This window comes from Cnephaeus nilssonii (assembly GCF_951640355.1).
Source record: "Cnephaeus nilssonii genome assembly, chromosome: 15".
NCBI lineage: Eukaryota > Metazoa > Chordata > Mammalia > Chiroptera > Vespertilionidae > Cnephaeus > Cnephaeus nilssonii.
This window is the reverse complement of record NC_137086.1, coordinates 18,787,786-18,804,420: the sequence shown is the minus strand read 5'-3', so window position 1 is coordinate 18,804,420 and position 16,635 is coordinate 18,787,786. Positions and strand designations below refer to the sequence as shown.

Sequence of the window (16,635 nt, the reverse complement as noted above, 5' to 3'; positions counted from 1 at the left end):
GCCCGCCTGGCACCGGGCACAGAACCCGCCTCCCGGCCCGGCAGGACCTCCAGCGCCCCTGCCCCGCGCGGGGTCCCTCCCGCGGCCCACGGCCTCCGAAGGGAGGAGCGTTTGCCGTCCGGGTCGCGTCGCCAGGACAACAGTCTGCGCGCGCGGAGGCGGAGGCGGGACTAGGACTCCGCGGGTCGCGGGTCCGGAGACCCGGCCGCTGCCTCCCCGGCCCCGTCGGGCGGGGGAGAAACCTGGAGCCCGACGTGCGGACACGGGTGGGCTGGTCCTGGTTTGCCAACCGAGTCGGAGCGCGTCTGGGCGACGGGCCGCTGTCGCCGCCAAGAGCTGGCACGTGGCCGCCGCCCCCCTGCCCCGCGTCCGTGCACCGGCGGTTGCTCCGCACACCAGCCCCGGCCGAGCGCTGGGCTCCTGCCCCAGAGCCCGAGAGCCAGGCGGCTTCCGCTCCCGCCTGGCCCACGCGCTCCCCGCGCTCCCGACGTCCCCTGTGTCCCCTGCGCCACCCACCCCCACCCCCAACTGGTATTAACCCCCTCCATCGCCCTCAGTCCCGGGAACCTACCGCCCACCCCACCCGGGATCCTCAGTATCCCGCGGAAGGACGCGTGTTGGGGGAGGTTGGCCTGGTGAGGACCGTCCGGAAGGCTTGGTGACCGTGTGCGGAAAATGTCCATTTAAGGACCTTACAGGTGTCCGGATGCTGCTCAGCGGGAAGGGGCTGCGAGGCCCGGGGACCAGCAGATCCTTTAGCCTTGTTTACCTGGCTCAGTGGGTGCCCGTCCCCGCAGGTGTTTGCTTCTGTTTCCTGATCCCAGATGATTCGGATGGAAACCACTGACAGCTAGAGAATTAGAGCTCTGATGTTCTCAGCTCGCTGCACCACCTGCTCTGTGAGAACTGAGATTTCCTACGATTCTGTGATTCTGTTTTACTCTGAGTTTGGGCGGACACTAGATGATGGACTGCCACTTTCACTCTTCCTCTTTTCATTTTTTAAATAAAAATGTTTATTCATTGATTTGAGAGAGAGGGATGGAGAGAGAGAGAGAGAGAGAGAGAGAGAGAGAGAGAGAGAGAGAGAGATGGACTTGTTGTTCTGCTCTTTTATGCATTCATTGGTTGTTTTCTCGTATGTACCCAGAGATCGAATCCCACGACCTTGGCTATAGGGATGATGCTCTAACGGTTGAGTCTAACCCATTGAACTACCCGGCCGGGGCTCACTCTTCATCTTCTCAGAGAGCACACACCGGTGCTAAAACTGTCCAAAATCTCTTAGGGAGATTTGTGTCCACAGGCTTCTTAAAGCTAGCCAGAGCTGAGTGAGCATGAGCCATCTGCAGAACTTACTGTTAGATTCCCTTCTGGGCACGAAGCATGTGGACAGCGCGGCCCTCATCCAACTCCAGGAGCGGAGCCTGTGTGTCGCATCACCAGGGTTTAGTGTAAGAAAAATAAGTTTGGGGATAGAGTTAAAACACACACACACACACACACACACACACACACACACACACACACACACAAGTTTGGGCGTAAGAGTTTTAAACAAACTTTTTCCGTGGAGAGCCATATTAACATTTTAGGTTTCCAAGCCTTATGATTGGTGTCGCAACTACACACTATGCGGCCGTTGTCATGGGAAGCAGCCATAGACAATATGTGAAAGAATGTGTGTGACTATGTTCCAATAAAACTTTATTTATGGACACTGAAATTTTATTTTCATGTAATTTTTACCCATCACAAAATAGTATTCTTTTGAATCCCTTCCCCCCCCCTCCCCCCTGCACACACGACTTAAAAACATAAAAAACCATTCTTAGCTTGCAGGAATACAAAAACAGGTAGTGGGCCCACTGTGGCCAGCCTGCCATAGGGTGCTGACTCCCGGTCTATTTAACCCCTGCAGGTGATGCCCAGTGATGTCCGAACACTTGTGAATGGGTTCGCCAAGAACCCGCTGCAAGCCAGAAGGGAAGGACTGTATTTCATGGAAAAGGACTACAGATGTGTCCGGGCAGATGAGTATTCTCTTTATGCTAAGAATGTGAGTGTTGAAGGTTTGAAAACAGCTGAGTAAAAACCTTAAGAATTGGACTTCAAATTTCTGTGCCTCCTCTGATCCTGTCTGGACAACAGACTTAGCCCATTGTTGCAATGGCAGTGTTTGCAATTGTTTGAGACAGCAGTCTAGTGCCCCTAGAGCTTATGCAAAAGAAAGAACTAACAGAGAGCTCGGTTTTGAGAAACGTTTGTTTCCGAATCTATCAACTAAACCTTGCCTGACTTGTCTCTCTCCACTACAGTCCATTCTTTGTGTTGTACAACCTCCTTTAAAAAAAGTGACATACCCCTGTGCTTAAAACCTCTCTTGGCTTTCTGTGGCCTATAAAGTTGAGTTTAATAAATGGTATAAATTGTGTTTGTGATTATATTTTGATGTAAATTGAAATTTCTAAACGTTTTTGGAGTTGCTAGAACTAAGAAGATGAAATCACAGTAACTGGAAGCCCTATAGTATGGATTAGACGTGCTGCATCCACATTATAAGCTAAGTAGCCTCATTTTACAGAGGAGGAAGCTGAGGCTCAGCAAGGTTAGATAACTCTTTCATAGTCATGCAGCAGAAAATGGACATGCTGGGATTCAAGCCAGTTCCAAATATCACCTTTCTCATTGGGATAGGGATATATTATAATCAATTGGGGAACTTCTTCAAAATACCCATGCTGTTATTATAACCGTCTTAAACTCTTTGAGTAAATTAGTGGAGCAGAGTAGAGAATCAAAAAACAAATGTATGAATAATATATGGAAGTCAGGAAATGATGAAAAAATATGGCTGGAGTATTAACTGCTCGTCCTGTGATTAGAACCAAAAGAAGGGCATCCAATTTTATTCTTACCCAGGAAAACACTGGTGTGATTGTCGTGAAGACCAATCTGTATCTTCTGGTGGCGACTTACACCGAGGGCATGTATCCCAGTGTCTGTGTGGAAGCCACAGAGAAGCTGGGTAAGTGTGTCTCTCAGTGCCTATCTTTGTTCCCGAGGGGAGTCGAGTCTTCTGACTGCAAGTGACAGAGGCCAGGTCAGCTGGGACAGAAAGTAGGAACTGACTGGAAGGAGACTGAGGATACTTATAGAACCACTGGAAGGATGAGTCCAGCTGAGGCCCAGGGAAACGGATTCCAGGGATGGGAATGCTTCTAGAACTTTCCTCTGGTCTCTCCTGAGAGGGTCAGGTTTGTTCTGTCCCTCCTTCCCTGGCTTGATCTGCCTCCTTTCCTGGATTGTAGCATGGTCAAGCCTCACTTTCGTAATTTCTTTTAAGACCCTGATTTGACCAGTCTTGGATCAGATGGTTTACCCTTATAGCATTCAGCTGAGTGGGGGAGGAGGAGAGAGGCACGGGTTAAAAAAACAAGAGATAGAGCTGCTGGGGGCCCCACCCTATAAAGGGACCTTTTACCGAAAAAGAAATTACTCTGAGACTGGCAGGCAGCTTGTTGGTATCTACTGCAATCTCCTTCCATGTCTATACATTTGTGAATACAGATCTAATGTAGAACTGGGAAATTATATCTATGAGAGTCGAGCTTAATAAATTATATAAATTGTGTTTAGATTTAAATGTAAGTTGAAATTTCTAGCTATCTTTGGAGTTGCTTGAACATTCTTTTGAAATAGTAGAAGCCTCTACTTCTACTAGTAAGGGAAGCAGCAATCCCTTCATTCTTTCGACAAATACTGAGTGGTCTGCTATGTGCCCTGCACTATCCTGATAAACTAGGAAAGCACAGATAGTCATGATATAGTCTCTGCCTTCCGTGCCTCTGCCCTGTCTTCCTGAAATGTCCTTCTTTTCTGTTCCTGCCCCTTCACATCCAGTTGGCAAATTCCTAAAAATCATTGAAGACCCATGTGAGATCTTAGGCATCTCCCCACTGTGCTATGTAGTTTATGCAGACCTTTATTATTACTGCCATTGTTTCTTTGTTTACCTAGACTGTGAGCCCCTAAAAGGCAAGAATCTATAATAATCTATAATAATAAAAGCATAATATGCTAATTAGACCAGACGACCTTCCAGATGAAGCCGGGGCTGCAAGGGAAGTCCAGGTCCCAGGTGCCAGAGGGAAGCCAGTGCTGGCAGCCGGGGGAAGGAAGGCCTTCTCTTGCATGAATTATGTGCATCGGGCCTCTAGTTGTGTCATAATCATTCTCCTTTCTGCAGTACCTGAGATGGTGTCAAATATTGAGTAGTCAATTAATACATGTTTGATGAACAAATAAATGAATGACCCCATCTAACAGAATCAGGGAAGGCTCCAGAGCAGGCGTCCTCAAACTACAGCCCGCGGGCCACATGCGAGTGTTTTTGCCGTTTTGTTTTTTTACTTCAAAATAAGATATGTGCAGTGTGCATAGGAATTTGTTCATAGTTTTTTTTTAAACTATAGTCCGGCCCTCCAATGGTCTGAGGGACAGTGAACTGGCCCCCTGTTTAAAAAGTTTGAGGACCCCTGCTCCAGAGAGATGAATCTTAAAGGATTAATTGAGGAGTTAGGTGACATCACAGAAAATGTATATTCCCCCTTTTTTTTAGATTCTCACATTTTTAGAAAATATATTTTATTGATTTTCCACAAAGAGGAAGGGAGAGGGTTAGAGAGCCAGAAGAAACATCGGTCAGCTGACTCCTGCACACTCCCTAGTAGGTATGTGTCCTACTTGGTTGCCCGCAACCAAGGTACATGCCTTTGACCGGAATGGAACTGGGGACCCTTGAGTCCACAGGCCGACGCTCTATCCACTGAGCAAACGGGCTAGGGCTCTCACATTTTTAAAAATCCTATTGTGTATGCATATCACACAAAAAATGGCACTGAGAAATCATCACAAATAATATATGGAACAAATCTGAAAGACCTCTGAGGCTGGAGAAGGCCTATGACAATAATGTTGCATCACTAACAAAGCATATCACTGAAGTGAACATGCTTCAAGGATAGGACATTAAAACTACTGGAAGAATCAAACTGTAATGAACTGACACAATTAAAATAATTGACCTCAATTCTAAAGAAGGTATATTTTGCAGGATGAAGTTCTTTTTAAAAATTTTTATTAGAAACTAGAGGCCCAATGCATGAAATTTGTGCAAGGGGCTAGGCCCTTGTGGCTGTGGTGGCTTGCCTCGGCCCTTGCAGCCCACTTTCGTCTGGAAGGTCGTCTGGAAGGATGCCAGTTCAGCTGCCTGGTCTAATTAGCATATTACACTTTTATTATTATAGATTGTATATTCTTGCTTAGAGTCACACACACACACAAACACACACACACCCCTCCAAAGAAAGTGTACTACGTAGTTAGAAGGAGGCAGCTGACATCATGCCACTAAGACCCACTGATCTGGGAAGGGATGGGCTGTCTTGGGAAGTGGTTGGATGCTTGTGAAGGATGGATAAAGCTGACACCCACTCAAGAGCCAGTTACATGTCTCATTACTTCTATTTCCTTCACTTGTTTTTTAAATTATATTTTCTCTATAAAAAATTATACATGATCTTTATAGAAAGTTTGGGGAGTAAAGAATTATGACTATTTAAAATGTTTTTATTGTTGAAGATTCTAGGAATATAATTGATGTTTTTATATCTGTATCTCCCCAGCTAGACAATGGAACTCCTTGAGGGACTGGGCCCTTTCAGTCATCCTTGTATCTCTGGTACCTAGCACAGTGCCTAGCATCTGATAGTTACTCACCAAGGTTTATGGAATAAATGAATGAATGAATGAATGAGTCATATTGTGATAATTTGCTGCTCACAGATAATAACCATGTTCTGCTTCTTTCAGGAGAATATCTAAGAAGAAAAGGAAATTAAGTTATCAGAAGACGGTGAAAGAGAGCTTTTCTTATTTTCGAAGAAAACTATAGACCCTAAAGAAAAATGCCTTCTTTTGTTGTTGAAAAATATTAGGCAGAAGATACTAAAAAGGAAGAATGATTAATGGAGCAATGTTTCTTATTTCAAAACTTTTAAAATTGGAATTATTTGGTCAACTTGTGTTTTTTAAATGTTGGTCATTGGCATGAGTGTAAGAACACTGATCGTTTCACAGAGCATATCTGTTGGGAGCAATTATACTATTGTCTCTTTATTATTAATTGTGGTAAAATAGACATAATATAAAATTTATCATCTTAACCACTTTAAGTGTCCAGTTTCGTGGCATTAATTCAAGTACATTTACATTGTTGTGCAAACATCACCAACCATTCATCTCCAGAACTCTTTTCATCTTGCAAAACTAGCTCCCCATTCCCCTCTCCCTTCAGCCCCTGGCAATCATTTTTCTACATTCTGCCTCTGGATTTGACTACTCTAGGTACTTCATATAAATGGAACCATACAATATTTGTTCTTTTGTTTCTGGTTATTCACATAGTATGCATTCATGGATTTCCATTAATGTATTTATGGTTTATCCATGGTGTACTATGTGTTCATAGTTTATCCATGTTGTATTGAATTCATGGTATGCCCATGCTGTACTACATGTCAAAATTTTCTTTTTAAGGCTCCATAATATTCCATTGTACATATATGCCACATTTTGGTTATACATTCATCTGTCAATGGACACTTGGATTGTTTCCACCAAAAGACTAGTGTGAATAGGCTGCTATGAATATAGGTATACAAATATCTGTTTGAGTCCCTTCTCTTAATTGTTGTGGGTGTATGCCCAGAAGTAGTGGACTAGCTAGATCATATGGTCCTTCCTTCCTTCCTTCCTTCCTTCCTTCCTTCCTTCCTTCCTTCCTTCCTTCCTTCCTTCTCTTTCTTTCTTTCTTTCTTTCTTTCTTTCTTTCTTTCTTTCTTTCTTTCTTTCTTCCTTCCTTCCTTCCTTCCTTCCTTCCTTTTCTTTCTTTCTTTCTTTCTTTCTTTCTTTCTTTCTTTCTTTCTTTCTTTCTTTCTTTCTTCCTTCCTTCCTTCCTTCCTTCCTTCCTTCCTTCCTTCCTTCCTTCCCTCCCTCCCTCCCTCCCTTTTCTTTTCTTTTCTTTTCTTTTCTTTTTTCTTTTCTTTTCTTTTCTTTTCTTTTCTTTTCTTTTCTTTTCTTTTCTTTTCTTTCCTTTCCTTTCCTTTCCTTTCCTTTCCTTTCCTTTCCTTTCCTTTCCTTTCCTTTCCTTTCCTTTTCTTTTCTTTCTCTGCCATACTGCTTTCCATAGCAGCTGTACCATTTTGCATTCCCACCAGCAGTGCAGAGAGATTTCAGTTTCTCCACATTCTTGCTAACACTTACTTTCTGGTTTTCGATAACTGCCATCCGAATGGATATGATGAAGTGGTATCTCATTGTGGTTTTAATTTGCATTTCTCTAATGATTAGCGATGTTGAGCATCTTTTCATTGCTTATTGGCCATTTGAGTTTCTTCTTTAGAGAAATGTCTATTCAAATCCTTTGCCCATTTTTAAATCGGAGTGTTTAGGGGTTTTGTTGTTGTTGAGTTGTTGGAGTTCATTACATATTCTGGATATTAACCCCTTAGAAGATATATTATTTGCAAATATTTTCTACCGTTCTATAGGTTGCCTTTTTTCTATTTTGACAGTGGTCCTTTAATGTAAAAAGTTTTATTTTGATACAGTCCAATTTACCAATTTTTTCTTTTCTTGCCTGTGCTTTTGGTGTCATATGCAGGAAATCATTGCCAAATTTATTTCTTATGAAGCTTTTCCTATTTTCTTCAAAGAGTTTTATAATTTTAGTTCTTACATTTAGGTCTTTGACCCATTTTGAGTTAATTTTTGAGCATTGTGTAAGGTAAGGTTTCACCTTCATTTTTTTTCATGTCAAAGTTTTACAGAAAGTTCCCTTAAAGTTAATAAAAAGTGCTCCCTCTATACATTTTGCCCAATCTCCCACACCTCATCATTTTATCCCATCACCTACCACAATGTTTATCACACAGTGGCCATTCAATTATTATCTGTGAATAAAATAGATGAACATTTAAAGAAGGGAGGGAGGTAGAAGGGAGGAAAGAAGGCAGGATGGAAAAGGAAGGAACAGACTGGAAATAGTATAAGTGTTCTAGCCCATGCTACTAGTAATTGTCTAGATCCCTGAACAGGTCTGGCCTGAGAACCCCTTACCCAGGTAGCACCAGACCTTCATAGGCCCAACTCCATTCTCAATAGCCTGAACATTACAGAACCTCTTCAGATTTGAGAGTCATTCCTGGGATCCTAAAGTAAACCATTCTCGGGTCACCAAAAAAGAGCTGAGTGGGGCAGGGGCTGTTTTTCCGCCTCCCTAGCCTACATACAGAGGAAGGGGGAATTCGAGCAGGGATGCAGCTGCCCCCAAGTCTCCCATGCATTTTTTCTCTTATTAAAATGCTGGTACTTCCCTCCCTGACCTCTTTCAATGGCCCAGACTCTGCAATATCCCATTTAAATGTGTGACCATTCATTTGGTTAACAAGCCTCAGTTGAATTGTGCCTTATGTGATAAACACAGGGGACACTGAGATGACTAGGATACTCTAGGAATTCAGTCTGGTGCCTAAGAAAGGCACATGTCATCTTTTTTAAGGTGACACTGAGCTCCCTAAAGGAGTCATCTCAGGCTCCTTCACATGACCTTTGGCTGGCCTCAATGGGGTTGGGGAGGAATAAGAGTTGACTGATTGGCCCCTTCGGCTGCACTAGGGCTCCCAGAGAGAAGCTCAGCATGACTTTAAGAAGCCATGGAGCGCTAGCAGGTTTGGCTCAGTGGATAGAGCGTCAGCATGTGGACAGAAGGGTCGCCGATTCAGGTTCAGTTCCTGTCAAGGGCATGTACCTTGGTTGCAGGCTCAATCCCTGGCCCTCCCTGGTTGGGGTGCGTACAGGAGGTAACCAATCAATGTGTCTCTCTCACATCGATGTTTCTCTCACTGTGTCTTCTCCTTGCTTCCACTCTCTCTAAAAATCAATGAAAAAATATCCTCAGGTGAGGATTAACAACAACAACAAAAATAGAAGAAGCTGGGGACACTGGTGGGCACATGGAACTGTGACCACTTGGTGGTGGGGAGAGAATCAGATGCAACATTTTTCTCTTTTAATGATAAAGAGAAAAGTTGAGAATGGAAAGTAGTGTCTGGGCTGTATTACCTGCAGGAGAGGGATGGGTGGAGACAGGAGACAGAAAGGGAATGGCGGGGGGGAGGGTCTGGGGAAAGAGAAACAAGGAAGGAGACTTTTTGTGGGAGAATTAATTTGAACATAATGTCAGGGGAATGCTCACCATATTCTATTATAGATTCTAGAGAACTTCTAGGAAAAGACACTGAAATTGGTTTAGCTGTGTTAAAAGATGACTAATTACAGTCATTTCTGGGAATGGCTGCTTAGCATTTCTAGCTAATCACTGTGCAGGCTGCAAGTAGTTGCCATGTCGTGAATATCTGTCAGAGCATCTTTTGTTGTAATTGTTATTTGATTGCAACACCTGCTCGTGAAGATCCCCTCTATCCTCGTGCAGCCAAGCTGTCTCCTCGGGACTAAAACAGAACAGCCCAGAGGAATGTTTTTTAAGAATAAAGGGGGAGGGGGAATAAATGCCTATTGATATACTACATGATTCTTCTTTGTTATTTTTGGTAAAGGTTGGTAGAGGAGGGTCAACAAAGCATGAAGAATTGTGTTTTGTTTTGTTTCTGCAGCTTCCTACCCTCATTTCCTACACACACACACACACACACACACACACACACACACACACACACACAGGCACCACTCTTTGAACATGGGGGCCATGACAGTTTCAGAAACTGTGGCATCCAATCTGCAAACCTCTTCATTCTGGTGCTTTGCAGATGAACAGAAGTTGTTTTTCCCAGTTTACAAGAACAGGATACAAAGGACTAAGTGCCCATTATTAATGGTGCCAGGTCACTCAGGAAGTCTGTGTCCTACCAAGCCTTGTGGGGTTTGGATTTGAACAAAAGAAGGTTAGGTTAAATTCAAGCAAAAACATCTTGACTTTTAGCCTAGAAATGGGTGTCGTTCCCTGCATTCAATCTAGTTTTGCAAAGTAACTTTCCAAAACACACTCTGTGGGTGTGGGTCCATGTGTGACCCCTTGAGGAATGTGGAAAGAAGCAGTCAACATGGCCCCCACTCTCAGCCCCAACACCTGCCACCATATCTCTGCATGGAGGTGATCACCTGGGTAGCTGACCAGGGCTTCTCTGCCAAGGTCGGAATGCAAACAGGGAACTGCATACACAGAGAAGGAAAACAGATCGGAATCTCTTAGTTTCTATATGAATTTATCAACTTCTACAGTCCACATTCAGCATTGACACTGGGCGCTCAACCTCTATCCAGCCCTGTTGTTCAAATGAAAACACTACAGAACACAAAAGGCATGTCAAGTCCTCCCCACCAGCAGCAGGCTGAGATAAAATCTAGACTTTGGAGTCAGAGTGGAAACAAGCTATGCTTGTTTTAAAATATTACTTAACTACTGTTAAAAATTTTTTAGGGATTTGGGAACCAGAAAATAAAATATAGAAGCAAGATTTCTAAAAATTAAACATGTTCTTCTTAAAAATACTATTTCTATGTAAACTTATAAATTGGCCCTTTGTATTCTCTCCTCCCTATTCGCTCCCACCAATAACTGGGTTATTGGGTAAGAATAAAATGATGAAAGCTTAAAAGCCATCTAGGGCAATTTGCATCTGATATTTGAATCCCTTCTTTGTGTCCCAACATCTTGTCATCCTGCTTCTGTCTCAAACTTTATGTGGCAGCAAACCCATGGCCTGTTGGGGCAACCCATCTGTCTTTGGAGTGTGTTAACAGGCTGAACACTCTGCCACTATATCACACTGTAGCCCTGGCGTTGTCTTTTGGAGACACACAAGTCCCATCTCTCTTCCATGTGCAAGCCTTTCCCTCACCACTATGAAACCTCGGTCATATGCCTTTAAGACTGGTCTACTGCCGAAACCGGTTTGGCTCAGTGGATAGAGCGTCGGCCTTCGGACTGAAGGGTCCCAGGTTTGATTCCGGTCAAGGGCATGTACCTTGGTTGCGGGCACATCCCCAGTGGGGGGTGTGCAGGAGGCACCTGATCGATTTTCTCTCTCATCGATATTTCTAACTCTCTATCCTTCTCCCTTCCTCTCTGTAAAAAATCAATAAAATATATTAAAAAAAAAAAGGACTGGTCTACGTCCCCAAATCTATGAACACTCTTGAGTCATGGTGTCAGGCTCCCTCACCATGCTGTTGTCCTGGTCCCAATACACAAATGCTCCTCTTCAGCAGGGTACTGGCAACTGAACCCATACCATAACTTGAGGTTTAACTAGGCTTAGCAGATAGCTGTCGTATTTTTGACCGTCTGTCAACTTTTGAATATTCCCTCTTAGGATCCTGCTTGTCCCTAAGGAAGGAGTCAGAACCTGCTTTCCAAGCCTCCCTGGCAGCTAAGTTTTGGCCACGTGATCCAGGTTCCTCTGATTCCATACAATCAGGCGAGACTGTGGCTTGGAAGCGATGAACACGAAGAAGGCCTGTGCTGAGGCCATTCTGGAAAGGGTGGATACGGTGACATCCAGCATTTCACAGACGGGGCGGTGAGGCCCTTTGGGTAGAGGCCTAAGCCCAGAATTTGAGGGGAAGCTACTGTGGTAGGCAGAACAGTGGCCTTCCAAAGGTGTCCATGTCCAAATCTTCAGAAACAGAACAGGAATATATGACCTCACGTGGCAGACATGGGGAGATCCTCCTGGATTATCTGGGTGCCTGACATCATCGGTGGAGTCCTTGTGAGAGGGAGGAAGAAGGATCAGAGTCAAAGAAGGCAACGAAAGCTGGAGGAGGAAAGGAGGTATGAAAACGAAAGCAGAAGTCAGTGAGATTTGAAGGTGTCACGGTTGGCTTTCAAGATAGAGAACAGGGCCATGAGAAGCATGGAACAGAGTGCGGAATCCCAGAGGGAAGGCGGGGGAGGGTGTGTGGGTGGGAGGTACTCAACCAAAGACCTTGAATGCATAACCCATGGACACAGAAAATAGGGTGCTGGAGGCCTGGGGCGGGGAGGGAAAGGAGAGGAGTGGGCTGGAGGGGGTAAAAAAAGAGAGAAAGGGGCCATGAGCCAAGGAATGCAGGCAGCCCAGAGAAGCTGGAAAAGGCAAAGAACACAACACTCCCTGCTGACACCTAGATTTTAGCCCAGTAAGACCCATTTTGGACTTGTGACTTTCAGAACCATACAAGAGTAGATTTGTGTGTCCCTAGACTGCTAAGTTCGTGGTACTTTGTAATAGCAGCAATTGGAAACCGATACCTAGGTGCCTGAGTGTGTAAGCCCAGTGATGGTGGTAGCAGAGTCTCTGAGCAGCACAGCCTCCCTCATTCAGAAGTTCAGAGACAACATGAAACTTGGGGTGGGGGAGGGTTGCTCAGGCCATGAAACTTCTAAGAACAAAAAACCCAGAAGGTTATGACCTTGGTTGCATCTAAAAGTAAGGACTTTCCTGTTTTAGATTATGAACTGGTTTGGATGAAAACCAGCTGATGTGTGGACAATCTGATGGGCTCAATAGGCCTTTCAACCCTTGTAATTATCTCTCTGCTAAAGTAAATGTTAGCCTAACCATTGACATTTGATAAGTCACTCTGCTACCCAAGAGAGAGAAACTTGAATCGTTCTTTGAGTAGTTAATAGTCATTTCTTGCTATAGGAGATTATTTTATTTTGTTATGATATATATGTGTATATATATATATTCATATACAAATGTAGTTATGTTCAAATAATTGTGTGTGTATGCACATTTTTCTGTCTTTCAGTACGTGCATAGTATTCAAAACATGGCTCTCCTTGGAGAACAAACAATGACTTTCCTTGGCAAATCTGAAGACCAGGCAGTGGTAATGGAGAGGCCAGGAAGAGGAGCTACTGGTGAAACAAACCAAATTAAAGATGAAGTGGTTCTGTAGGGACCACAGGCCTCTTCGGCTGTGCTTCTGCTGAGACTGATTACATGTTGCCCTACTCCAGCGAAGTGCATAGGACCACTCCTCAGGTTAATGAAAACAATCTTTCTCAAAAGATAAGGAACTCGCCATTTCTCAATAAGAAGACAACCTGTCAAATGATGCATAAATGAAACCATAACAAGAGGCCCTCAGTCATTGACAGCCATTAATTTCTTGCATCCTCTTTGCAAAAGCCCAGCGAAAGAGGCAAGAGACAAGCAGTTCATACACAAAGACATGGGCGGACTAGGGACTACTGCCAACTCTACAGGATCCAAAATAGTCCTTTGGCAACTAAGCAGGGAATGGATTCCAGGCCCAGAGGCAACTGTGCACATCAGAGGAATGGGCTCCCTCCCTCCAGCTGGGGCCCCAGCTAATCTGTGGTCTTCCCAAGCAGCCAGCTCTGCTTTTAGGGCAGCCAAGGACCGCCTGACAAAAGCCAGCTGCAGAAGCCGCCCAGCCCAAGCCCATAGCCGCACGTTGCTACTGAAAATGTTTTAAAGCTCCTATAACACATTTACTTTCCTTAGCAAGAGAGACCATCAGTGTCCTCCCTTTATTGGTTCTTCAAAGACCAATAAATAGGAGGCCCCATCCTGGGCATGAACAGTTAGTGTGTGAGTTGACTGAGACTGGTTTATTTCACACTCAGCAAACATTTCCGGAGTACTCGCTATATGCAGGGCCCTGTTCTAGGGCTTGGGGAACAGTTCAGAGAGGACTGATAATTATTATTTTTTTAAAATGACTCAGAGAGGAGCAATAAAAATAAGATCAGCTCCATCGTACTGCACCCCTGTTTGTTAGGCCCCATGGTACTAGTATACATTTTACATAATTGTTTCATTCAATCCTCTAAACCAGTGGTTCTCAACCTTTCTAATGCGGCGACCCTGTAATACAGTTCCTCATGTTGTGGTGACCCCCAACCATAAAATTATTTTCGTTGCTACTTCATAACTGTAATTTTGCTACTGTTATGAATCATAATGTAAATATCTGTGTTTTCTGATGGTCTTAGGTGACCCTGCTAGCGGTTCTCAACCTGTGGGTCAGGACCCACAGGTTGAGAACCGCTGCTGTAGAGCCTAAGACCATGTGAACATTGACATGCAAATCTAAACAATATGCATATAGGCTTTACGAACATAATCATCTACAATAAAATTGTAAATGCAACTCATTTAGACCAGGATGGGCTGGAGAGATTGGAGGAAACTTTAGGGAGTGGAGCCCTAATAGAAAGTTTGATTTGAAGAATCACAAAGGAGCGGGAAGGCCTTCTAAGGATGAGCCAGGTGGAGGTGGCCATTGGGACCAATGAATAGAGGCCCAGGTTTGCTGGGGAGATACACTGAGCACCTCCATGTGGCCGGTGCTTTGAGCAATGTGGGGGGAGAGAGGGTTGGACAGGTGGGCTGGAACCTGAAGGATATCAGTTGCCAGACTGGGGGTTTAAACTCTACTCACATGGCAATGAAAAGGGTCAGAGATTTCTGAACAGAGACAGAGCATGTAGAACGTGGTGTGTTAGGAAAATTCAAGCCCTGAGCCTGGTGGCTGTGTGGAGAATCAAACAGAGGCAGGGAGAAACTGGAGACAGATGACTGATGAGGAGGCTGTTGCAATAATCCAGGCTTGATCTGATGAAGACTTGAACTGGAATAGGGGTGGGGGGCCAAGAAAACAAAGGACATGAAAGAAATTAGGAAGGATTATTCCATTGGATTAGGCTCATTGGAGAGGAGGGTTCTAGGAGATGGATGAGATTCAAACAAGGTGATTTGTTGGAAGTACTTCTAAAATGTCACTCTTTGACTTTTCCACAGATATTTATGACTTCTCCAGTGTCATTATCTAACTCATTTACAACCTGAAGACTCACATCCACTTTATCCATCATGTGAGAATTCTGTCCCTATGTGTCTTCACAGATAGATTGGCCTGACCTTGTAAAGAAGTCTTTATATCATGATAACATGTAATTAATTTTTTTTTTAAACCAAGGCTTACAGAATCCCAGAACTCCCCAATTCAGACTTGCCCGAGAATTCCTAGAGAAGCTCAGCACTGGGAGCTAAGCATTAACTCAGTTTGTCTGACCAGAAGACAGATTGCACTGCCCTGCGGGTGAACTCGGGCCGTGTGACGGCTCAAAGCCTTATTCAGGAATCACTCCAGGGCTGTCCAAGTTGTCCTTGTATCACGGAGGAGGGTCATGTCTGCCAGAAATGAAGGCCATCCTGTCAGTAAAGAAATGGTTACTCTGTGCATAATTTGGTGGTAAATAGAGCCCTTCCTAGAATTCTCTTTTGAAGTTCAATCAAGGCGTTTAGATGTGGGCCTTAAATGGACCATACCATGTGTATACATGTGAGGCTGTTTTGGAAAATAGACAAAATAAGTGATAATGAAAAAGAACCATAGTTTGATTCAATCTGAGCAAAGAAACGGAAATTCTGTTTCCTTTGATGCAAGACTTTCTTCTGTGCGACGTGTAAGTAATAACGCGATGGTCACGTGGTCACTGCTACTTTTGCCCAGATAATAATTTCCCCACTAGCAACTATGACTATACTTTCAAAAGCAGAATTTCTACTTTAAGAATATTAGGCAGCTTAAGACCTATCAGCAGCAGTTATTATTCAGCCTGGTGAGTCTCCCATAAGCCTCCACACTTATCTCCCACAATGGATGCTGGGTGCCAACTCTGTAAAACCCCTGGCAGACCGTGCTCACAGACCCAGTTCTCAACTACCTGCCTCGGCCCATTATCTTCTCCTCTCTCTGTCCTGCTTTTGAGTGTTCAGGTGATCCATTTCATTCTCACATTTCTGTCTTCCTCCCATAGGACTCAGTGCATAATGTTCCCTTCCAACTTTGACCTTGGTGCCTCTGGCTGACATTCTGATGCTCTATGCTGGCCATGCTTTCTATTTTCATGAGGACTTTTAGTTATTCAAGGTTAAAATAATAATAAGTTGCCCTCCTCCTGGCTTAAATGTATGCTTCTGGCAAGGGCCTGGTGTTGAAGTCATTTGTTTGTTCATTCAACAAGTGTTTAGTGAGCACCTACTCATTATCAGGCCCTGGGCTAAACACTGAGATACCGAAGTGAAAGTCATGTCCCTTGGGCTGCAAGAGGCAGAAAATTACAGTACACAAGTGCACACCGGCCACAAGAATCCCTGGTGATTTGGATAGGAATTTGCTGCCCTCAGTCCAATCCCAAAATAAAACACTTAAAATAAAGCCAATCCGAAGGATGAGAGGAGTGAAATCAGTCATTTTAGGGCACCAGGAGTGATTTATATTCTGATTTAAAATTTCCTTTAGGAATAAAACAATATTTCTAAATAAACACAAAAATAAACCTTGAACAATGTCCACTGTGACCAGCGACTTCACTGTCCACCTGCCATGTCCAGTGAAAACGCCTGACTGAGGAGGTCAGACCCCCGAGCCAGAGCCAGAGATATCATCTGTCAGCCCTCCGTGGACACTCACCTGTCTGGACTCAATTGGGAGAGACCCCAGAAAGGGCTCCAAAATAATGAGCTA

The 16,635-nt window shown here is 44.1% G+C and overlaps 1 protein-coding gene across 1 annotated transcript; it reads left to right on the top strand.

The window, feature by feature from the left end:
• Positions 1-1,337: 1,337 nt before the first annotated feature.
• PFN4 (profilin family member 4) lies at positions 1,338-5,903 on the top strand (the record flags this gene model as incomplete). Its single annotated transcript, XM_079792910.1, has 4 exons — positions 1,338-1,454; positions 1,922-2,059; positions 2,923-3,028; positions 5,875-5,903. 4 exons carry the CDS (start codon positions 1,338-1,340, stop codon positions 5,901-5,903), a joined length of 390 nt encoding a protein of 129 aa, XP_079649036.1.
• Between the last annotated feature and the right edge of the window lie 10,732 nt (positions 5,904-16,635).